Here is a 25,154-nt window from a genome sequence, read left to right as displayed (position 1 = left end):
TCCTTAAATAACCTCTAGGGCCTGGATGAAGAGACGTACACAGCAGACCCGAATAGAACCCATGAGCTAGAACCAAGTCAAATCAAGTCTGGCATCAATATTTGTTGTTGTGAGCCACTGAGACTTGGTGATTCTTTGTTATACAACATTATTACAGCAAAACCTGATTGATACACTGTCTACAGCTGGATCCCCACATTGCTCTACATGTATTTTAGCATTAAATCTTCACAACACACCTGAGAAGTAAATATGATTCTTATCTCAGTGTTAAATATTCATACAGAATGAGGCTAAGGGGTTAAGGGACTCGTCCAAATTTATCCAACTAGTAAGTAACAGTCTGAATTTGAACAATGGTCTGTTTATGCTGTGTTTTATTAAACAAGTAATAGGTTATTATCTAAGCCTAAATTCTTTCAGCAGTAAAAGGACACAACCTTCAAGCTGTGATACTCAAATAGCAGTTGGGAATTACTTTTGACCTTAATCTGTTGATGTAAACAGCAGACTTTGGTCACTTTCACAGTATGAGAAGAATTTGGGGAAATTACTAAAATTGTGTTTCTGAGTACGGAGCTAGCAAAGATTATTTTCTTCAGAAAATATATCTTAGAGTACATGAAATATTACAAAGCATTAGATTTTTAAAGAAGCAACTAGTGAGAAGATTGTCTCCAAACTATATACTGGATCGGAGAAGTTGACAAAACACATCTGCTATCAAACATGCCTTTCCACTTAGAAATTCCTGAAAACATAACCTAAAATGAGGTTGCCAAATATGGTACAATGAAGTAAATGGAAACCTAAAATTGCCTGGTTGTGCTTTTGGCTAGTGATCTTTCAGGGGCATAAAATCATTTTCCCCAGTTGGCACCCCATATATATACCTGGTTAGCCAAAGTCTCGGTGTGAGTTTCCAGCTTGCTACATACCTAGCTCTATAGTTCAGCCAGCACAGCCATTGGTCTACAGGAACTGTTGAAAGTAAGATTCAGAGGGGTAAGTAAATTTCCCTGGAGTCACACAGTAGGCCAACGGGCATGCAAGGATCGGACCCCACAGCGTGTGCTTTCCCAATAAAACGCTAAGGTACACAGTGGCTCCACGTAGGTAATGCCAATCCTCAGCTGAGTGACTAACACATCTTCTTAGCCCAAACAAAGACATGAGAGAGCAGAAAGAAGGGATGTGGGGAGGAGGAGGAGAAAACGTGCGTGGTATAGCTCTTATCTGGCCAGTAAGCCATTTTCCAACTGTGATTTCATTTATTTCACGGAGGGTAGTTTAGATTCTTGGGGAAAAATGGTCTAGCACTAAACAGATACCAGAGAGAAAAAAAGTAGGACAGTTTTTGCCCTAGAGAAATGTACGCAGAGTCCCACGAAAAGAGTTCAGTGTTCCTCTAAAATCAGAGATTAAATCAATTATGCAACCCAAAACGGCAGCACATGTGGAGCTTTCACAGAAAGTCTGGGCAAAATTAGTCAGCCTGCCGTGATCTTTTGGTATCTGAAATGACCAGAGTTTGTATTCTTTTTTGTGATGTGGGGGAAGGGAAAGATGGAGAAGAGGGACGGAGCAGAAAGAAGGCAAGAGTGACCTAAGAGAAGGAAATAGATACTATTTTAACATGAAAATGCAGTGCTTCTCAAATGTGTGAAAGCTGGTAAATGGAAAGCCTTAAAGTCCGAACTCCTCATTTTATTCTCAAATCTAGCACTCAAAGAAAGGTGAGGTGGTCTCACCAGCTTGGGCTTTGTCCCTAAATGAGAGGAGCCACCGCTAAGAGAAGGCTCAGGGGATCATGCAGTTCTTCTCTGATTTTCCTTTTTAAAGCTGCTTCAAGCTGCTGTAAACTGTAACAAAAGGCATTTTCAACCTGGATGAATGCAGATACTCACAATGGAGGGGAAATCCTTGTCGTCATGCTGCCGAGACAAGCCAGGTGTTTTTGCATATATGATTTCATTTAATTCTCACAACCCTGTGAAGGATATTGTTGAGGCTCTCACAAGGAAACGGAGACAGAGAGGTTAAATAACCTGTCAGAAATTACACAGCTAAAAAGTGGGGAAGCTGGGCTTAGACTTAAAAGTCCCATCCTAGGACACATGGACGTAGTGGAATAGGAAAGAAGTAAACGGAAGTTGTCACAACTTAGGATGATGGTGGGCAACGGAGGGGAAACAGAATACGTTCCAGATGCTAAAATCACCTGGGGAGATGGAAGGAAAATAAGTTCTGGTATATAAAAGATAACGGTTATAATGATTTGAGGAATATGGTACAAATGGATTCCATGAACTTCAAAGGTAAGAAAAAGGTTAAAGGACTTTATACGATTTTATTAACTGAACTTCTTTGATGGAATTAAATATAAACCTAGTCTACATTTAAGTCCACTCTTTTAGCACGACTCCCCACAGCTTGTGACTAAGCCAGCCCACCCTGAATTATTTACCTCTACCCTCCTCTGTGCCCGTGAGATTCCCCAGGCTTTTATATGCCTACTTTCATCCTGTCTAACTCCTAATCATCCCTCAAAACTTGGCTCCACTATAATTTATTTCTAAAAGCCTCCTATGACCTAGAGCTAGATGCCCCCTTTTGTGCATAAAAATGTCCACACCTCTTGCTGCAGTAAGTCTTCTTCAAGGAACTTGTCCTAAAGAAATAGTATAGAACACGGGCAAGGGTTAATGCTCAAAGTTCTCCACTGCAGTGCTACCTATTTACAATAGCGGACATTGGAAAACTCTTTGAAATAGCAAATGATTGGGAACAGCTTTGTGCATTTAGAACCCCTTCCTTCTCCTCCACCTGCGCCCCAGTTTCCTTGTCACGCTTGAGAGCTGAGCCACCTAAACCGAGTCCCCAAACAAGAGCAAACCCAGCTCAGAGGCCACCTCCTCTGGAAGCCTTCCTTGTCAACTACGTCTGTGTTAAGTAGCCCGCTGTGGGCTACCACACAGGCCATGCTTTACCTCAGTGCTTCAAGACTGTAATGTAAGTGTCTTTTATCAGACTGCCTCCTCTTTACAACACACTCCCTGAGAGAAGGAGCTGTGTCTTTCCAGCAAAGTTCACATCTATTTTATCCCCCAAATGGTGAACTCCGTAATTTTAACCAATCCTCTTGCAGAAAACAATTAGAAATAAAGAGGGATACTCCACAGTAAAAAAGACACTGATGTGGGCTTCTCTGGTGGCGCAGTGGTTGAGAGTCCGCCTGCCGATGCAGGGGACATGGGTTCGTGCCCCGGTCCGGGAAGATCCCGCATGCCGTGGAGCAGCTGGGCCCGTGAGCCATGGCCGCTGAGCCTGCGCTTCCGGAGCCTGGGCTCCACAATGGGAGAGGCCACAACAGTGAGGACCGCGTACCACAAAAAAAAAAAAAAAAAAAAAAAGACACCAATGTTATAATAGTAAGTATGTATGTGCCTAGCATCATAGCTTCAGAATAAAGCAAAAATGAGCAGATATACCAAAAATAACAGTGGCAAATTAAATAAACAGGAAAATAGTAAGGATGCAACAGTTTTGACTAATATAATTAGCAAATAACATAATATGTGTAGATGCAAAACTAGACTCACAAAGAATACATATTCTTTTCAAGCTTGCATAAAACATTCACAAATATGGGTCATATGATGACCCTAAAGCAAATTTAGCAAACTTAAAAGAATTAAAACCATATCACATATACTCACCTACCATAGTTCAATCAAAATGTACAATTCATCTTGGGAAAGGTCTATAAAATGAATTGTATTAAATAAACGTTTTCCAATTATCTAGAGATACCATTAAGAGAGTGAAAAAGCAAGCTACAGAGTGGGCAAAGGTATTTGTAACACATATAACCAACAAAAGGTACATTCCAGTATGACCCAGCAATCCCACTACTGGGCATATACCCTGAGAAAATCATAATTCAAAAAGAGTTATGTACCAAAATGTTCATTGCAGCTCTATTTACAATAGCCAGGACATGGAAGCAGCCTAAGTGTCCATCAACAGATGAATGGATAAAGAAGATGTGGCACATATATACAATGGAATATTACTCAGCCATAAAAGAAACAAAATTGAGTTATTTGTAGTGAGGTGGATGGACCTAGAGTCTGTCATAGAGAGTGAAGTAAGTCAGAAAGAGAAAGACAAATACCGTTTGCTAACACATATATATGGAATCTAAGGGGAAAAAAATGTCATGAAGAACCTAGGGGTAAGACGGGAATAAAGACACAGACCTACTAGAGAATGGACTTGAGGATATGGGGAGGGGGAAGGGTAAGCTGTGACAAAGTAAGAGAGTGGCATGGACATATACACACTACCAAACATAAAATAGATAGCTAGTAGGAAGCAGCCGCATACCACAGGGAGATCAGCTCGGTGATTTGTGACCACCTAGAGGGGTGGGATAGGGAGGATGGGAGGGAGGCTCAAGAAGGAGGGGATATGGGGACCTATGTATGCATATAGGTGATTCACTTTGGTGTACAACAGAAACTAACACAGTATTGTGAAGCAATTATACTCCAATAAAGATCTAGTTTTTAAAAAAGGGGCAAGAGGACAGCTACTTCACAAAACAAGATACCAAATAGAAAATAAAAATTTTTAAAGTGCTCAAATCACATTAAAAATTAGAGATATGCAAATTAAAACAACCATGAGATCCCACTACATACCAACTAGAATGGATTCTTATTTAGTTGAACTTGTACTGTTTACTTTGCAAACTTTTCTGAACGTGTGTCATATTTCATAATAAACTATTATGTTTCAGGACACTCATCAATACATACTTGTTCATCAATAGAATGGAAACTGATCAAAATTATATTTGTATTTCTGCTTCTCTAACTCATTAAATTCTTTTACAGTTTTAATGAGATATAACTGATGTATAAAAAAACTGCATATATTTAATAAATATTGACCAAAATTTTAGACTCATCTCCCTAATAAACGTTTTGTCGGGTCCTGTTCACTGAATCCAAAACAACAAATTGTGTTTCTAAATAATCTGTATTTCCCTCCAAGTTAACCTTGAAATTCCATAAATATCATGATTGCCCATAAATGATAGGTTAAGAAATTACCCCCAATATCAATTTTACACATTTTCTCCTGCCCTAGAACTAAGTTATACATTGATGACTTTGGAAGCTGAGCTTCCAACTGAAGCATGACTATTATTCTCATGTCTTGCTGTATCTATTTTCTTCAGAGTAGAGCCTCCAGAACATTCTGGACAAATAGTGATAAATCAATTAAATTGTGAAGCCTGTTTTATCCTGAATTAGCTTTTAATTCCCAGTGTATACCTGACCCACTTAGCCCTAAAACACCCCTCCTCAACAAAATCAATCCCATGTGAAAAAAACCAAAATGGAAGGTGGAAGGGCTTTCAGCCCAATGAAATAAGACATGGTTATAAGAATAACCAGTAGACATTATCAAATGATAATCATCAGCCCCTCAGAGAGTGATTTTATTCAAGCTGACAAATTTCCATCATTGATGAGGAGGACTCTCAATTTATTAACAGTTGATAGAAATTAAAATAAAAGTTAATATATAACATATTCATTCACATATTTGCAACATGTATAAAAACCCTTATAATTTCATAAATAAGACTGAGCTAATTTACTTCTGTAAGCCTCAGTTTCTGCCACTTCATATAAAATAGGCACAGTAAAAGCATCCATTTTTAATTAGGCTTAAATAATTTAGTACATGTTAAAGATACATGGCAGGGTCTGCATATAATACATCCTCTTAAAAATGTTGGCTCTTGTAGTAATAACATTGTAAACAGTAGTGGTAGTAACAACAGAGAAATGAAACATTTTAAAATCAATGTTTAAATTTGGAAATTAAGAGAAAGAAGGCAAGCTGTTCCTAGCAAGTAATGTCCTATCCCTAAGGTACTAGAAACTAGACATTTCAAAGGTAAACATATTAGGTGATCACTTACTTGAATGTCCAGACCAAGGAACTGCAGGAAACACAATTAAATTCCTCTTAAACTCAAATACTCTCATAAGAGTTTTCTAACCAAGAAAATAAAGTATTCATTCATTCATTCATTCACTTGTTTGCTTAAAATTATCTAGCTTTTCCATGAAAAAATAATTAATTAATATTTAACAAATTTTTATTTATTATATAATTAACTATTTAATCATTTTAAAATAATTAATAAATTTCTAAGGAATTTTATGTTATTGTGATAGAAGTTCAAGTGTCCAAAATATAGTTTGGGAAATGCTGATTTAGAAAATATTAAAATATTAAAGTAAAATTATTACTACAATTGTGTTTAGTAGAGACAAACCCAGCAAGATAGAAGGATTATTTCTTGTATCTGTGTTTTGCTTAAAAATACATATACATTTAAGAATAATGTGATACATGGGCCAGCTTCTCAATCTTTCTTAACCAAACTTTTATAGTATTTACTTCACTTGCCTTCTCTCTGGTTTCCCCCAATCCATCCACCCTTTCTTTACTTAGGATAAAGGTCAAGCTCCTTAATGTGACCCATGATGCTCCGCTTTCTCTGATTCTCAGCTCTATCTCACAAACCATTCTCTCTCTTGCTAACAAAGCTTCAGTTACACTGGCCTTACTTTAGTTCCACAAATGTTCCAGCTTCCCAATTTTGGGGACTTCAACATGCTATTTCCATTTTCTGAAATGCTCTCTGGACATGACTTGCATCTCCAGCTTCCACTCCATTCTTTCTTCATCTTCCCTGCCCTCTCCCCCGAATCTTTCGCTTTCTCACACAGGGTGAGCAGAAGGTCTTTAGCAAAATAATATACCCACGTTGTACTATAAGAGGAGAGCAATATTTGCAGGAAAAAACTCTTGTTTTTAAAATGTGTCTGTGTGTTTATTTTGTAGGTGCTACACTCTAAAGACCCTAAGAGGCCTTAGTCAATTAACATGAAGGTTTGAGAGGTCTCACAATTGCCCTCCTAGAACTGTACTAGAGCCAGGAGTTTCCATGGACTTGACCACAGAGAGCACTGACTGGATGGAGAGGATCCTGGGGATAGGGCAGAGGGAAAAAAAGGGAAGACGAGATGAGATGAGAGCAAAAAGGGACCCTGGCACCCATCTGATGCTGTCTCTGTATGGAGTTAATTTAATGGAAAAAATTTAAAAATGTTTCACACCAAAAAAAAAAAAGAATAATGTGATATTTATCAGAGAACTAATATCCATCTGAAAACAAACAGATATTTCTATGCTTGATCTAACTTTGAAATATGTATTATTTAACTGTTGGCTACCAATCTTCTGAGCAACTCACAGAAGTGGAGTTTAGTGCTTCCTGAACCTGTAAAGAACAAAGGTTTTATGCTTTTGCCCTTAGAGTTAAGTATGATATTTAAAAATCACATCCCTTTGATTTCACCTTTTTGTTAACTAGTAGTTTGATTAGAGAATGGTCAGTATAAACAGAAACTGATTTGTTGACTGATGATCTATATTAGCTAACTTATAAACCATCTACTTTACAGATATCTATGTACACTTATATTTACACATTAAATTTGTAGTTAATTTGTATTATTTTTTAATCATAAACTTGAAAGAATATATTTTTGTTTGGTTTGTTTTTTTCACTTAATATATTATTTTTAAACAAACATCACCACAAGATTCTCTCTGGCTACTCAATGAGTCTGACTACTGGGTATTGTGTCTTTAAGCTGGAGGATATGTTTTAATCTACACTTTTCTCTGGTTTGTCTCCTTCTTATTACTTAATCATCCAATGAGCCTTACAGAACTGTCAGTTTGGAAGGCAATAAACTGTGTATGGATTTTTCTTCTTCTTTCGGATTGAGAAAGTCCCAATCATGCAAGCAATGAAAGAAACTTCCATACACCTAGTACTTCATTTCCTGACAATCAAAGTCATGGGCTAATGATGACCTTAGGCTCCTGGCTACAAATGTGAGACAGGGCTGACAAATACACATCACTGGCTCTGCAAAACAATATGTGACAAGTTTTAGGATAAAAACCCAGTTCCTAGCATAATTACTGAGTGACTAGGCAGTGCATCATGTGACTTGGCTCTGACAGGCTGAAGGAAAAAATACACTGCTGAGTCCGAAGGGACTCTGAAATGTGGGGCATGTGTTGTTTACTTAGGGATCAAGGAGACTTCTGTTAAGTTTTAAAGACACACATATATGATTACTGATTATTCCTTTCTGAAATCCTCCTACAAACTATCACAAGAGAATTTTCCATTTGTAATTTTAAAAGTATGCATAATATTAAAACACTTTCATTGAGTTGCACATTTGGATCAATAACATGCTAATATCACTGATATCTAAGATAACAAAGGACACATATTAAAGCATGGAAATGATGTCTCAACTAAAAAAGGACACTGATGAAAAGGATGAGTTCAGACAGCTATCCCTGTGCAAAGAAATACAAACATTTAAAACACTCAACGAACCAATGTTTATTGCACAGGCTCTGAGTCAGGCATTTTTATTAGCTTTCCTCTCCTAGACAGAAAAAAAATTAGATTTGTACAAGATCATCAATTTTTTCAATGTGTTTTTAGCCCCTGTTTATTTCTTTCATATAGGGAGGGGGGGAAACATTGTGGTCATTTATACATTAACACTGTAAGCCCTTCCTCACAGATGTTGACATTTAGGTGTCAGTAGACTGGATGTATTACAAGAAAAAGGCATTGAGCTTAAAGACAGACTTAGATGTGTCCATTCATTTATCAATAAACTAATCAGTCACACAGCACATTATCAGAAGCCTACTATGCACAAGGTACTAGGGTTACAAAATTCTGTAAAGAAGCCTATCATCTAATACAGAGAAGACATTCATGGAAACATACTATTTCATAATAGTAAAATGAATGCAGTAATGACAATATGAATGAAAGAATGGACCAGGAGAAAAGATACACTGAAACCTACTGAATGGAAAATGCCCATAGTAAAGGTAGTCCTTGGGCAAAGGCTTGAAGGACAAATATTTGAAGTGACTAAAATAACCTCTAATCCTGGTCCTGATCTTTATGAGCTATGAGACCTTGGAACCAATCAATAATGTCTTTGGATCTCAGTTCCATTATCCATACAATGATACAGATGATTCACATAATCTCTGAGGTCTGAGATATCACAGTTATAAATCCACTATTAAGGAATTTTCCAGAAGTTGTATAATGACTCGCTAAACTAGATTTATAATCCAGATTTCTAGAGTTCCCATATTCATGAAGGTCCTAAACTAATTTCTGTCTTCTTAAAGTCATATGCATGAGATTATCAAAAAGTAGCAATTTTCAGCACAATTTGGACTCACTTGCATTCTTTGTTGCTTTAGAAAACAACCCTGCATAGCTTAAAATCCATCCTACACTTTGAAACTCATGCCTACTTGTCACTAGTCTCCAGCTACCATGGCAGCCTTTCTGCCTCACAACTATGTAAAGCACATGCCTGGCTCTGCCTCAGGACTTCTGCACCAGCTCTTCCTTCTGTCTGAAACCCTCTTGTTCAAATCTTTGTAAGTCTAGCTCTTTCTTGGCTCTATGGTCTGTAGTCACACTGATTCTTCAGAAAGGTGTTTACTGACTACCTAATCTATGGTGCCAACACCTCTCTTCAGCTCACTCTTCCATTTAGTTTTCTTCAGAGCATGTACTGCCATCTAAAATTATCTTCTCCATTTATTTTACTATTTCATTGTCTATTTCTCCAACAAAAGAGTGCACGTAGGAATCTTACCTGTCTTGCTCACTGCTGAATACTCAAGTCCCAGGAAGAATGCTTGGCACTGAGTTGGCATTCAATGAAAGAAAGTGAGGGAAGTGGGGAGGAAGGGGATGGAGACAGGGGCAAATCTATTTTCTCCTTAATATCTTCTGTTTTGCTCCATTTTATCATCGAAAAGAAAGTTTGTTACTCATGAAAGCATAGTCAGGTTTGATGATATCACTCTTAAAATAGACAACGGTTCATTTTCAAACATGAGATTGAATCCGTTCAATTGTACTCAAGGCTATATTTTAAGCCAAAAAATGAAGTTGTTAAAGTACAGATAAATGGCATTAAACTTATTAGCAGTTACTATCTTTCAGGTATTGTGTCGAATTTTTTTCTTTGTTCAAGAACCTACTGTATAGTACAGGGAACTCTACTCAGTGATCGGTGGTGACCTAAATGGGAAGGAAATCTAAAAAAGAGTGGATATATGTATACGTATGACTGATTCACTTTGCTGTGCCGCAGAAACTAACACAACTTTGTAAAGCAACTATACTCCAATAAGAATTAATTTTATGTAAAATAGATAGTTAGTGGGAAGCAGCTGCATAGCACAGGGAGATCAGCTCATGCTTTGTGACCACCTAGAGGGGTAGGATAGGGAGGGTGGGAGGGAGATGCAAGAGGGTGGGGATATGGGGATATATGTATATGTATAGCTGATTCACTTTGTTATACAGCAGCAACTAACACAATGTAAAGCAATTATACTCCAATAAAGATGTTTTTTTAAAAAGCCTAAACAAAAAAAAAAGAATTTAAAAAAAACATGCAAAGTAACATTTTCTATCAAAACTATATTTGACAGACATTATATTTAAAAAAAAGAATAAGATGGACAATTTCCTTTCCTGCTTTCTTTATTCTCTCCACTGTATCTCATACTACTAACCACTCCCTCTTTCTTGCAAATTTCTTCCTTTGTTTCAAGACATTATCTTCTTTTTCTTTTTTTTTTTTAATAGTTGTTAAGCAGTTTAAATTTTATTGACCTCCTGGGGTTTTTTGTTTGTTTGTTTGTTTGTTTTGTGGTACATGGGCCTCTCACTGTTGTGGCCTCTCCCGTTGCAGAGCACAGGCTCTGGACGCGCAGGCTCAGCGGCCATGGCTCACGGGCCCAGCCGCTCCGCGGCATGTGGGATCTTCCTGGACTGGGGCACGAACCCGTGTCCCCTGCATCGGCAGGCGGACTCTCAACCACTGCACCACCAGGGAAGCCTGACCTCTTGGTTTTTTTAAAAAAGTTAAATTTAAGGTCACACCTCTAAGTTCGATGCACTATATACAGATCGTGCAGAGTATGACTATGAAATTAGTCCATGCCGAAAAAGATTTACTAGGGTACAGAATCATTTTCATAAATACATATAGAAGTCTTGTGAAGACAGAAGAGGACTGACTCTTCAGGTTTTCTGAGACACTTTTCAAAGTGATTAAAGGCACAAAATGTGCACTACTGTGAATACATACATGTGCCTCTAATACAGCCCATCAAAGATTTGGTTTCATGACTTACAAAATTAAATGTACTGAAATGAGATTCTGCTTCTTAGCTGAAAAACCAAAGAACCTATAAACATCATGTAGATAATTACTCCAAAATATGGAGATACAAATACAAGCACTTTATTTGAAAAAGCAGACACAAAAGATAGGTATAAATTCAAAGTGTTTAAATGCTTCCATTTTGAATAATTCAGATAAGAACCTATACAAGTTTGTTCCCAGAAGCTAATGCATCTATCACTAGTCTCCACTAAGGAAAATGAATTCTAAAAATTAACATGGTTTTCAATAATTCAAATTTCACTATTTATATAAAAACCTAGAGAGACCAATAATAATATAAATAATATTTAGCTTCAAAAGATAAGTTAAAGACTTTTTTTTTTTTTTTTTTTGTGGTACGCGGGCCTCTTGCTGTTGTGGCCTCTCCCACTGCAGAGCACAGGCTCCGGACGCGCAGGCTCAGCGGCCATGGCTCACGGGCCCAGCTGCTCCGTGGCATGTGGGATCTTCCTGGACTGGGGCACGAGCCCGGTCGGCATCGGCAGGTGGACTCTCAACCACTGCACCACCAGGGAAGCCCAAGACATTTTTGATGTAATCAATTTACCGATGTTTGTCCAGGTCTGTTTAATATATATGCAAGGAAAATACACTCACTCCATAATTTCTTATAAAATAGCAAGTAAGGAGTAGATGTAGGAGATGTAGAAGGGGAAAGAGAATTCAAAAAGTCCTTCTCTTAAGTAACTTTTACTTCAGAATCATCAAAAAGCAACCACTTCCCCATATATTCCTTTAAGCTTTGCACTACATATGAAATTTTGTTTTCAAAACCACTCATGTTAATGCCTGTTTGGTCACTGGATTCCTTGTTTCTATCAGATTCATGGGTCCCATTAGTATTGTTAGTCTCAGAATTTCTATTTTCAGCAAATGCTGTACTGGCAACTTTATCAGGATTAGATGCTTTGTTGTATAACTCATAATCTGCTTTACTCTTTTGTCCTCCAAGAAGTCCAATAGCTTCTACATTTTTTTTGTTCAAAGCTTTACTTGGCTGGGTATTTCCACTGACTCTAATTGACACTTCTTCATCATCATAATTTTCTACCATACCCCTGGCTTCCTCCTCATTCAATGGTTCTGGCTTACCTATTTCACACATTTGGTCATTCACAAAATTTTCCTTATCTAGTTCTAAACTGTTAAGGTCAGTGACTTTAACAGAAGCAGTATAATGCCCGCTACTAATTGTAATGCCACTGTGCATCACAACTGCAAATAGTCCATAGCTGTCGTTGGTTGGTTTTGTGCTCCATTCTTCTAGTGACAGTTTAAGAGGTGTCAGTAAAGGAGTATTGATCTTGGAAAGTCCACCACCATAACAATCAAACACAAAGAATACTGAAATAAGTACTAATATTCAGGTGCTTCTGTGAAGGATATATGGCACTTCCCCCCTTAATTTTCTTTATTTTCTCCAAGCCACTAGCAGCAAAGCACTTCAAATGAATAGTTATAACTTCAGGTATTTTGTCAAACAAAAGACTTCGTTCAGCTTCAGTATAATGATGGCAATTTTCAAAGAAATATTTATCTTCTCCTCCAATCCTCTCCACTGAAGCAAACTGGGAAATTGCCCATCTCAGGGTCTTCATGTCTGTTTTTGGCTCTGGAGAAATTTCAGAACTCTCCTCTACTTTGGAAAGCTCATCTTCTTGCACTGGTACACTGATGTCTTGAAAATCTTCTCTTCTTTCTGTTAAACTTTCACATTCTAAGCAACAAGTCCTTAATACCAGCTAACCTTGAAATAATTTCTCCACCAGCTCAAAACCAAGTTGCTCTGCACCTTTGTTTATGGGTTTAACTTCATTAACAGGCATAACATTCTTCCCTGGAGATTCAAGTCCACAACCATCAGCTGTATTATCATTCTCATACTTCCCCAAGTCCTCTTCAAGATCATATTCATTTTCTTTAGATTGTCCTTTGGATTCTTGGTTTGTTGTTATTTTACCCAGACTACAGAATTTAGAAATAATGCTGGGTTGCTTAGCTGCAGACTTTAACCAGTTTATTTTAACTCTTGATTTCTTTTGTGAGGGTCTTTCACTCTCATTTTCAGAAATGTACTTGGGGATTATTTTAGCAGGAATATCTAATGAATCAACTGTAGCTTTTCTTTTTGACCTGGTTTGTCTCTGGTTTTCTTCCAAAGACTGGTGGTCCTTAGAGACTTTAATTTTTTTCTTCATGTTACCAAATTCAGTGTCACTTTTTCTTTTCTCATTTACTTTTGGCAATTTTTCTTTATAGTTTTCAGAATGCCTCATACTGTCCATCTCCATGCTGTTATTACCACTCATTTCCTCTTTCTGATGTTTTTCTTCTACCTTAGTAGATAACTCTGCCACATTTTTTACTTCTTTTTTTAGGAGTTGGCATGTTTCTTGAATGTTTCCCAAAATACACTGTAATACTTCCTGTGCATCATGCTGTAGATATCCTTCATACATAGGATTGAGTTCCCTGAGTGTGTTAAGTAGTCGCCTTGGCTGAGTAGCAAGTTCATCAGTATATTTCTCTGGATTTAAGAGAAAACTAGCCTGAAGCTCTTCGACTGAAATGATCAAGGACTGTAAGCTGCGTATTAGTTCATAACTTGCTGTAGAATCTTCTTTGCAATTTCCCTTATCTTTTTGACTGGCTTCATCTTTTAGGGCTTCTTTCTTCCTTGAAATAATATTAAATAAGTGCTTCACTCCAGATTTAAAACCAGGACAAAAATATAATACCTGAAGTACACTATTAAGATAACAAGTATTGCCGAGATTATTCAGTCCCACAAACGGTAACAAGTTTTCTCTCTTCTCACAGTTGATAGGTGAGGACTGTGCTGCAGGAACAACTTGATCAATTTCAGACCCCTCTATATTCAGAAGTTTTTTCCTCATTTTCTTGAGGATCTGTGAAATCCAAGGCTCTCTTGGTTTCCTTTTTCTGAAAAAACTTCAAGGAAAGTCTGGTGTGTTTTTTTGTTTTTTTTTTTTTTGTTTTTTTTTGTTTTTTTTTTTTTTGATGGACTACCTCTTGAAAGCCCGTTACGTTCACTAGGTATGACACCGGGCATTTTCTCTACAAATCGCTAGGAGCTGACGAGAATTAATTTATACAGGGACCTTGTAATCATATCTAGAATATAACATCTTACCAGGTGCCGTATCTTCTGCTCTACCATTTCTTGCTGTTGGCTGCCCTTATCACTGGGGGTTGTTACATCGAAATGTTTCTCCCGTAACTCTGGTCATGGCCCAGAGCGAGGTACGCGGTGGTGACGCCAAGGAGTCTAAGCGGGCTGAGGACGGGTGCGACAGGTCAGCCCCTGCCCCGAGCCCGCGGGGGCTCGCGACCCACGGAAAAGCTGGCCGGATCGCCCTCCCCGCAGGGGAGTGACCATTCGCTCTCAAGACCGGGAACCCGGGCTGCCGCTCGGTCCTGCCAGGTGCCGGCACCGACTACATCCCCGAAGCGGCGCCCGACCGCGCCCGCCCCCGTCCCCGCCCCGGGACGGCAAGGAGCACCAGAAGCGGCTCCGTTCGCCCTGCGTCGGAACCGCTGGTGTCTCAAGACATTATTTTCTTCTCATTTTCCATCTACCTTCATAGCTGTTTCTTTTCCTTTCTCCTTCCTGAACTCAGCTTCCTCCATTACCTTAAAAGGTTGGTTTTTGCCAAAATTTCAGCACTGGTCATTTTTTCTTCGCTCACAGCTTTGATGGCACATTTTGGCTGATGACCCATATATAGTTAGCCCAGTCCTCTCTCCTGTGCTTTCTCATAAATCTATTTGCCCTCTTCGTGTTACCACTTACACATCCCACTGAAACCTAAACTTGACAAATGTGAATCTATGTAATCAACAAACCACTGTACAGGCTTACTAGGTGGCTGATACTATTCAAGCACTTTAATAAATATTAATTCACTTAATTTTTATAAAACTCTATAAAATAAGCATGATTATTATTGCTCCCATTTTAGAAAGAGAAAGCTCATTAATTCACCAGAGTCACTCAACTAATAAGTGGTGGGAAGGAGGCTCTGTCCTGGCACCGCCGTGGACCCGGATCTCCCAACCCGAACCCTAAGATGTATCCTAACCAACTACCCTCCTCACATCAAAATTGCCACGCAGTTCTAGTGATTTTTTACCTCCTCAGTACTTCCCTAATTCCTCTTTAACTCCAGTGCCTTAGTTCAATCTTTTACAATTTCTTTTCTGAAACACCTCATAGCCTTCTCACTTTTCACTGTGCCCCTTCCAACACATCCCTCCACACTGCCAAGAGTGATCACTCTAAGACCAGATCTAATCATGTCACGTCCCTGCTTAAAACCACCCAGTGACTGTGCACTGCCTTCATGATAAAACCCAAACTCCCTAACATAATGAATAAGGCCAAGAAGGTTCATCAGCTACCACCGTTCTATAAATCCTACAGTCCAGGCCTGCCCATTCCCTACAATTTCCTGAAGGTATAATGCTCATCCACAAATATGTGCCTTTTCCGATCTCTTCTTTTATCTTTAATCCCCCTCCACATTGGAGGAGGTGACACTTCCAATTATGTTTTCATTTGTTTGTCTCCACGGCTTTATTGAGACATCCCTTGAAAGCTAGGTTCATGACTTCTATTTCTGTACATCAACCTCTCCTGTGGTACTTGGCATGTGGTAGGCAATGAGCAAAAAACATGATGAATGAAAGTATGGACAAACAAGTGAAATACCTTAAGCTTATCTTAAGTGTTTTATCAGACTAATGAGACAACCACTGAACAAAGAATGAAACTGAATTTGGCATTTGTGATGCAGCTGCAGCCCTCTAAGCAAAGCTTTGATCTTAAACTTCCTTTCTGATGCTAGCATTATGATTCCACTCTACTAAAAGTCAACTGATACCTTTTGCCAGCACCAGTTGCCTTAAAAGCAGGACCACCAAGAAATATAATTCCACAATGTTGGGACCTGGATCAAATGGCATCAGATAGCAGACAGACTCTAGCAGTGCTCTGTGCCAATGTCCACATCTATTAGATTCATTTGCTAACTAGTCTTATTATCTATTTCATGTTGGGATTTCTGTAGGGTGTGGTAGAATGGGACAGATGGGTTGAAAGTCTTCCTTCAGGCATCATACAGATAGGATTGGGCAGATGGGTTCCTTTCAGATAATCAACCTTTAAGCCTGGAACACATGGACAAGCAGAGAGAAAAAGAACATACCATTGTCTAGTAATAGATAAAAATATAGTTGGTAATGGACACAATTAAAAATAAGATTTGAAATGTATAAATCAAAACTGGAAAGTGGCATTGTGTCACTTCCCTTCAAAGGTACAGATTTTCACAAGCAACAAGTTTGAATTATAGTAATAAGTGACCTCAGAAACCTAAAAAAACTTACAAAAAAAAGACTACTCTTAGCAATAGAAGACGCCAACCTGAAATAAGTTTTGTAGTAACAAGAACAAGGTTCAATTTTATTGAATATTTCTATCAGTTAACTGGATGAGAATTTTATAGAATATTAAACAAATGAGCAAGTGATATTAATCTGGGAGGAAAAAATCAGAAGCCAAAAGGATTTCCTCACTGTGGAAAGATGGATTGAAATAATTTTTAAAAAGACATGAGTAAAGAATATTGCACTTAGGTCTCCCTAAAACCCAAGTGAAAACAAAATAATTCTTACACAAGTGTACAATGTAGAGATATGTATCTGAGGCAGCATATGCAAAAAGAGGAGGAATGAGAGTTGATGAAGTAGTTGGCATAATCAGCTGGAGGAAGTTGAATCTTCGGCTGTTTTAAAAGAAAAACCATATCTGTGGTGGAGAGCATCCACTGACAGCTCATTTCCAAACTCCGCCCTCCTTTACTCTGCTCACTGCCCCGGGACACAGCTGTCCTGGATACAGGACAGCAGTGAGTCTTCCTTTACTCGGAGTTCCGGTTGGGTTTGGCTAAATGGTAGCATGAGCAGGAGATGAGGGAGGACAGAGAGTAAGATGTGGGTATTTCCTCCCAGAGGCCCTTCTGGGTACTGAGTGCGTCCCAGTCACGCAAAAGTTCATGGTGCTGCCTGACGACCATCTTCAGGCATTCACCTCCATCTCTGATTCCAGTAACAATCTCCTTCTCTTACTCCTTTAGGGGAAGGGATGATAAGGATACTCTCCTATTTCTAGCCCTGGGGTTTGCCCCAGGCCGTTTGGATTTTTGTAAATGGTTCCTTCATTAAAATCTCCCCCAATTGCCCAATTTAGTCTGACATGTACTTCCCGCAGGCACCCTTACAGATAAACTAGCATTTATGAAACACCTACTATATGCCAAGCACTTAGTAGGAGCTGTTATACTTATGGTTTCAGCATCCCTCTGAGGTAGGTTCTATCATATGTTGTAGATGAAATGATGGAGGCATCCAGAGGCTGATTTACTTAAGGCCAAACATCAAGTAGGTAACCAGGTTGGATGTGACCCCAGGCTGTCTGACTTAGAGCCCATGAATATAGAACAATTCTGCTATATTCATTTCACTCTGTTCAGAATAAGTCATGACTTATGCTTATACTCTTAATCTGGAGAATAGTTCTTTCCCCCTGGCTTCATACTTTCAGAGGAATTAAACAAAACAAGTGTGTTTAGTGACAATTTCAGGAAGCATGAGGGGATCTCATAACTCAGAAATGTGGAGGCAGTGCAAATTTGTAAAATCTTTCTGAAAAGCAATTTGACAATATGCATCCAGGACCTTAAAGCATGCACTTACCCTTAGGCCCATTAATTCCACTTATAAAAGTCTATCCTAAGAAAATAATCAGAGATGTAAATAATGACAAGTACTAAGATGTTCACTGCAGAGTAAGTTACAAGGACAAAAAAAAAACAAAAAAAATCAAAACCTGAAATAAAATAGTTAACTAAGTTATTATGCAGGTATGTATATGTATAGACTCACATGGATGTGCAATGTTAAAGATACCAAAATTGTGTCTTGGAAATAGAATGAATTGAGGAAATTCTCATATTGTTAGTATAGGATTCAGAAGATTATCAGACTGTATACTCTATGTTTTAGAGCACGTGTGTGCATGTACACATGCACGTGTAAGGAAAAAAATGATTTTAGGACTACAAAACATTAACTGCATCTATCTTTACATTTGGGAGTATAAGTGATTACTTTATTTCTTCTGTATAACTTTCTACTTGCTTTTCTGTATTTTCCAGGTGGCACAATAGAAGCAAAAATAAAAATTATTTTAAAACATCAATAACTGTGATTAAAATGATCTAACTATAATTATATAGTCATAATAATAACTGTGATTAAAATAACTGCGATTTATATATGGCTAAAATAATAGGAACTGCATAACCTGAAAAAGAGAAGTTTCAATAAAATGTAGATGAAGGGCTATCAAAAGAAAGAGTTTGACACTCGTCCTAAATAGATCAAACAGAAGAACCTGAACCAACAGAAATTAGAGGAAGATAGATAGACTTTGTCTATAAGAAGGGAAAGAATTCTAATAGACTTTTTAAAAGTGGGAACACGTTGTCTCAAAAGGTTTTGATTTTTCTGTCACTGGAAGCATTCAAGAAGAGGTTTGACCCAAATTTTTCAGGAAGCTTCTTGCAGTGATTTAAACTTTGGACAGGTAGTTAGGCCTAGAAGTCTCTCCTTCCAGAGAGTCTAAAATTTGCATGCTACTGAACAACAATATCTAAACATTTCCTCACCATCAAAGATTGTCTCTTTGGGATAAGGTATTTTTGTTTCTAAAAATTCTCTTTTAATCTCCTCTGTGGAGGCAAAGTAGAATGTCTTTCTGAGTTCAAAAGTAGTTCCTTTGAGGGCAAGGGACATGTCTTCCCATCATTGTGTACAACAGTTTCAAGTACAGAGCCTACCTAGAGCAACTCGGGTTTTTATTTAAGTAAGCCAGTGTACCAGACCTGGTTAAACACCACCCCAGATCCACTCCATCCTGCAACATCCCTCACTTCCCAGCGGGAGGACCCTCATCTCCTAGCACCATTGCATCTCTGGCCTCTGACCAGGAAGCCACAAAACATAACAGACAGAGCAGTTCATGGGTTTGTGGGGGAGGGGGCCAGGTGAATTGCTTGCCTTCTCTCAAGCTTTCTCCCTTTACTGTCCTAGGATGTGATGGCTCTATAAGGCTCCTCTCAAGGCATCTCCCACACTGCACAAAGAGCCCTGTTTCCTTGAGAGACTCGCTCTCACGTCACAGCAATTTCTGCCCCAGTATATCATGAGCACACAGCTTAGCTTTCAGGTCTGTTCTCTGAAGGATGTGCAGTAAGATAGCAACTGAAATTTTCTTGTGAGTTGGTTGATCAAAGGATAACCAATCCACCCTACAAGATCTTCTGAAAGAGTGAGCCACGGGTAAATTCTCACACAAAGAACTAAAGGGAGAATTGACGTGTGGCCTGAAGGAGGCAAAAAGAGCCCTGCAATGAGCATGAGGACCCTGGGACCAGACGGCAGCAGACAGCGGGTAGACAGGAGGGGTTGACCAACAAACATCACCTCTGTCTGTGTCCAAAGCTTGCCAGGGAGAAGCTTTACTAGCAAACTTCCTCCTTGCCTCAGCCCTCCCCAAACTCCCTCAAGCAACCCGCTGGAGGACACCATCCTCTCCCAAGGCCTCTCTCTCCTCCCAATCCTGGTGCCCTTGCCCTTGACTCACCAACTTTCAGTTCCCCGCCTGCAATGAGCATGCACGCCATGCTCAGAACGTTGCTTCTGTCCACAGGGAATTCTAGAGTCCCCATCACATAGAGGCCTCTGAGGGATGGAAGATCTGTATCCACAAGGAGAGTCCTGTCTGCAGAAGGAAAAGAAATTGCTCAGACCCATAAACACAACGAGAATTACCTCCTCTCCTCCAGCGACCTGCACTGCGGTGCTCCAGGCAGTTCAGGAGCTGCTTCCCTTGCTGCCTGGGTCAGGACAGGGGCAGGAAGTGGAATAACAAATGGTTTTCCAAAGGCTAGGCTTTCATAAAGAGGCAGGGGAAACAAGAAGCCATGATGCATACATTCTGCCATCACTTCACAAACTGAGGGTCATGGCCAAAGGCACTGCTGATGCCCCAAACCCTGCCCCAAGCCTACTTTAGTGCAAACGTCCAGATGAGCTCCACACCCTTTGTCCCCATCCCTCCAGTTTGGCTCTCATGTCTGAGAGGTAGACAACCATACAGACGACCTTGGCCTCTGAAGTCAGACTATCTGGATGTGAATCCCAGCTCTGCTACTGTCTGACTGCGTGGGCCAACAATTTCACCCCTCTGTGCCTCAGTTTTCTAATCTGTGAAGTGAGGATGATAATACAAATACCTGCTTCATTCATAAGTTTTTTTGTGAGGATTAAATGAATCAATAGACCTAAAGGGCTGAACCATTCTCAATTCCCAAATCCCACCATGAAAAGCCCAGTGGCTGGTACGTGCTCAATAAACGCTGGAAATCTTCATTATTAGTACTGTTGTACATTAGCTTGCCAAGCTAACAGAGCTCATGGGACAACTTAAAACTTATTCTTCATTTCCCCTTCCATAAAAGCAGTTTCCATACAACTTCAGGAGAAAGAAACATTGATTTTTGTTTGAAAGTAACAATAGAGTAATACATGAGTAAAAATTCACCTTTAAAACAGTAAATATTTCATGTGTGCCAAAGTATTAAGTGTTACTTTCTGAGGCTTTGGAGTAATTCAACCCAAATTAAAGATATCAAATAAACATTTCTGCTTACATCTTAAGTATCATAATCACTGACACATGCAAAGATTTTTAAGGAATTTTTAAAAAATTTTATTTTGTTGAAGTATAGTTGCTTTACAATGTTGTGTTAGTTTCTGGTGTACAGCAAAGTAATTCAGTTATACATACATATCTATTCTTTTTCATATTCTTTTCCATTATAGGTTATTAGAAGATACTGAATATAGTTCCCTGTGCTATACAGTAGGTCCTTGTTGGTTATCCACTCTATATATAATAGTTTGCCTCTGTTAATCCCACACTCTCAGTCCTTCCTTCTCCCACCCCCTCTCCCTTGGCAACCACAAGTCTATTCTCTATGGCTGTGAATCTGTTTCTGTTTCATATTTAAGGAATTTTTTAACATAATCTCACTTCTCATTCCAGAAAATAATGCACCTGTTGTTCTTAAGGACCTGATCACCCAAATTAACTTCTCAGGAGTTGTCTTTTCTGGTTCCTGCCTACTGCTCAAAGGATAAGACCACCACACCTTCCTATGGCAGACAGTAGAGGGTTGTGAACCAACCATTTCCCTCTTCCTCCTGGTTCATAGTTAGACTACCTTTTCTAGCCTCCTCTACAATTAAATGAAGCCATGTGACTGAGGTGTAGTCAATAAAATGTAGGCAGAATCGAAGTGTGACATCTCCAGACCTGGTCCCTAAATTCTCCTGCACGTATTCCCTCCCTCCCCTTGTGTCTCAGTTAAATAGTAGAACACAGGTTCTCATGGTGTGGGCATGGGCCAAACAGCATCTGCATCACCCACTCATCCATCAGAAGCAACCCAAGTTTTAGCCCTGCTGGTAAGCCATTCATGGTCTCACACTGGATCCACCACTCCCCTGTGGAAATCTCTCTCTAGTGATACCCTGGACCTTCTCACAACATAGCACTAAAACACATTATTGTAATTACATACATGATTATTGCTTGTAAGGAGGGAACTGTCACTGGGCTGGTCCTCAGTGTAATTATGTCTTTCTCTCCAACTGTTACTTCCTTAGGAGAAGAGAACATCCCTTTTTCAAAATCCCTAGTGCTTACTGTGACATCAAATATAAAGCTGTTAAACAAACATTGCCCAGATCTGTTGAGTTTAGTTCCCAACACCCCTTAAAATTCAAGAGTTTATTAGTGACTGATACAAAATGAATAATCAGGCTAAACAGATGAAAATAAATTTGCATTTCAATTTCAATTTCACGTCTGCTCCTTTCCACACATTCAAACAAAGGAGTGAAATATCTAGAGAATGTTCTAGGTTTAACATATATTTTATAGATTCATGACTTTAACATGACTTCAAAAGCAAGATAGAAATTATTTCAAGCAAACACTTTTCAATACAAGAGTTCTATACAAATAGCCTTTATCTCTTCCAACCTATGGCCCATTCTACCAGTGTTTGGCTGTTGAACCTGATTGTACAAAATAACTGAATTTCTTCAATAAATGTTTTCTCTCATTCACAAAATACTTACACACAAGACACACACACACACACAAGAATGATACTAGGCCTCTTTTGAATATACTTCTCAGTTAAAATATGTCTATTACATGGAATTTAAAGTTTTCCCTTTGGTCTTTAGCACATTCCCCCTTCGTAGATGTTTTTCTTTCTTCTTCTTTTTTTTTTTTTTACCACACCACGAAGCTTGCGGGATCTTGGTTCCCCGGCCGGAGGTCCGGCCCAAGCTCCTGTGGAAGGAGCTCTGAGTCCAAACCTCTGAACTAACAGAGAACCTCAGACCCCAGGGAATATCAATCAGAGTGAGGCCTCCCAGAGGTCCTCATCTCAGCACCAAGACCCAGCTCTATACAACTGCCTGCAAACTCCAGTGCTGGATGTCTCAGGCCAAACAACCAGTAAAACAGGAATATAGCACAACCCATCAAAAAAAAAAAAAAAAAGAAATGACAAAAAAATATGTTACATATGAAGGAGCAAGGTAAAAACCTACACGACCAAATAAATGAAAACAAAATAGGCAACCTACCTGAAAAAGAATTCAGGGTAATGATAGTATAGATGATCCAAAATCTCGGAAACAGAATGGAGAAAATACAAGAAACATTTAACAAGGATCTAGAAAAACTAAAGAGCAAACAAACAGTGATGAACAACACAATTACTGAAATTAAAAATACTCTAGAAGGAATCCATAACAGAATAACTGAGGCAGAAGGATGGATAAGTGAGCTGGAAGATAAAATGGTGGAATAACTGCCAGGGAGCAGAATAAAGAAAAAAGAATGAAAAGAATTGAGGACAGCCTCAAGACCTCTGGGACAACATTAGACACACCAACACTCGAATTATAGGGGTCGCAGAAGAAGGAGAGAAAAAAAAGGGTCTGAGAAAATATTTGAAGAGATTATAGTTGAAAACTTCCCTAATATGGGAAAGGAAACGTTAATCAAGTCCAGGAAGCACAGAGAGTCCCATACAGGATAAACCCAAAGAGAAACACACCAAGACACATATTAATCAAACTATCAAAAATTAAATACAAAGAAAACATATTAAAAGCAGCAAGGGAAAAGCAACAAATAATATATAAGGTAATCCCCATAAGGTTAACACCTGATCTTTCAGCAGAAACTCTGCAAGCCAGAAGGGACTGGCAGGACATACTTGAAGTGATGGAAGGGAAAAACCTACAACCAAGATTTCTCTACCCAGCAAGGATCTCATTCAGATTTGATGGGGAAATTAAAACCTTTACAGATAAACAAAAGTTAAGAGAATTCAGCACAACCCAACCAGCTTTACAACAAACGCTAAAGAAACTTCTCTAGGCAGGAAACACAAGAGAAGGAAAAGACCTACAAAAACAAACCCAAAACAGTTAAGAAAATGGTAATAAGAACATACATATCAATAATTACCTTACATGTAAATGGATTAAATGCTCCCACCAAAAGACACAGACTGGCTGAATGTATACAAAAACAAGACCCATATATATGCTGTCTACCAGAGACCCACTTCAGACCTAGGGACACATACAGACTGAAAGTGAGAGGAAGGAAAAAGATATTCCATGCAAATGGAAATCAAAAGAAAGCTGGAGTAGCAATTCTCATATCAGACAAAATAGACTTTAAAACAAAGACCATTACAAGAGACAAAGAAGGACACTACATAATGATCAAGGGATCAACCGAAGAAGAAGATATAACAATTGTAAATATTTACGCACCCAAAATAGGAGCACCTCCATACATAAGGCAAATGTTAACAGCCATAAAAGGGGAAATCGACAGTAACACAATCATAGTAGGGGATTTTAACACTCCACTTTCACCAATGGACAGATCATCCAAAATGATAATAAATAAGGAAACACAAGCTATAAATTATACATTAAACAAGATGGACCTAACTGATATTTATAGGACATTCCATCCAGAAACAACAGAATGCACTTTCTTCTCAAGTGCCCATGGAACATTCTCCAGGATAGATCATATCTTGGGTCACAAATCAAGCCTTGGTGAATTTAAGAAAATTCAAATCATATCAAGTATCTTTTCTGACCACAACACTATGAAAGTAGATATCAATTACAGGAAAAAATCTGTAAAAAATACAAACACATGGAGGTTAAACAATACACTACTTAATAACCAAGAGATCACTGAAGAAATCAAACTGGAAATCAAAAAATACCTAGAAACAAATAAACAATGAATACATACTGGCCCAAAACCTATGGGATGCAGCAAAAGCAGTTCTAACAGAGAAGTTTATAGCAATGCAATCCTACCTCAGGAAACAAGAAACATCTCAAATAAACAACCTAACCTAAAGCAATTAGAGAAAGAAGAACAAAAAAACCCCAAAGTTAGCAGAAGGAAAGAAATCATAAAGATCAGATCAGAAATAAATGAAAAAGAAATGAAGGAAACGA

At 38.6% G+C, this 25,154-nt stretch overlaps 2 protein-coding genes across 2 annotated transcripts in view; both read right to left on the bottom strand.

Annotated features, from left to right (window-relative positions):
* Positions 1-25,154, bottom strand: part of PKHD1 (PKHD1 ciliary IPT domain containing fibrocystin/polyductin) — a 426,879-nt gene that overhangs the window by 133,706 nt on the left and 268,019 nt on the right. Inside the window, exon 52 of the mRNA XM_060110064.1 lies at positions 20,155-20,292. Coding sequence (XP_059966047.1) covers positions 20,155-20,292 — 138 coding nt within the window. The remainder of the gene's footprint in view (positions 1-20,154; positions 20,293-25,154) is intronic.
* On the bottom strand, positions 11,965-14,499 carry LOC132497243 (ubiquitin carboxyl-terminal hydrolase 1-like). The gene is given in 4 exon segments (XM_060110309.1): positions 11,965-12,760; positions 12,846-14,296; positions 14,298-14,394; positions 14,438-14,499. Coding segments are annotated over 4 exon segments (2,406 nt in total).

The sequence above is a fragment of the Mesoplodon densirostris genome, chromosome 10 (assembly GCF_025265405.1).
Source record: "Mesoplodon densirostris isolate mMesDen1 chromosome 10, mMesDen1 primary haplotype, whole genome shotgun sequence".
Classification (NCBI taxonomy): Eukaryota; Metazoa; Chordata; class Mammalia; order Artiodactyla; family Ziphiidae; genus Mesoplodon; species Mesoplodon densirostris.
Note: the sequence above shows the minus strand (reverse complement) of the source record. Positions and strands in the feature narration are given on the sequence as shown.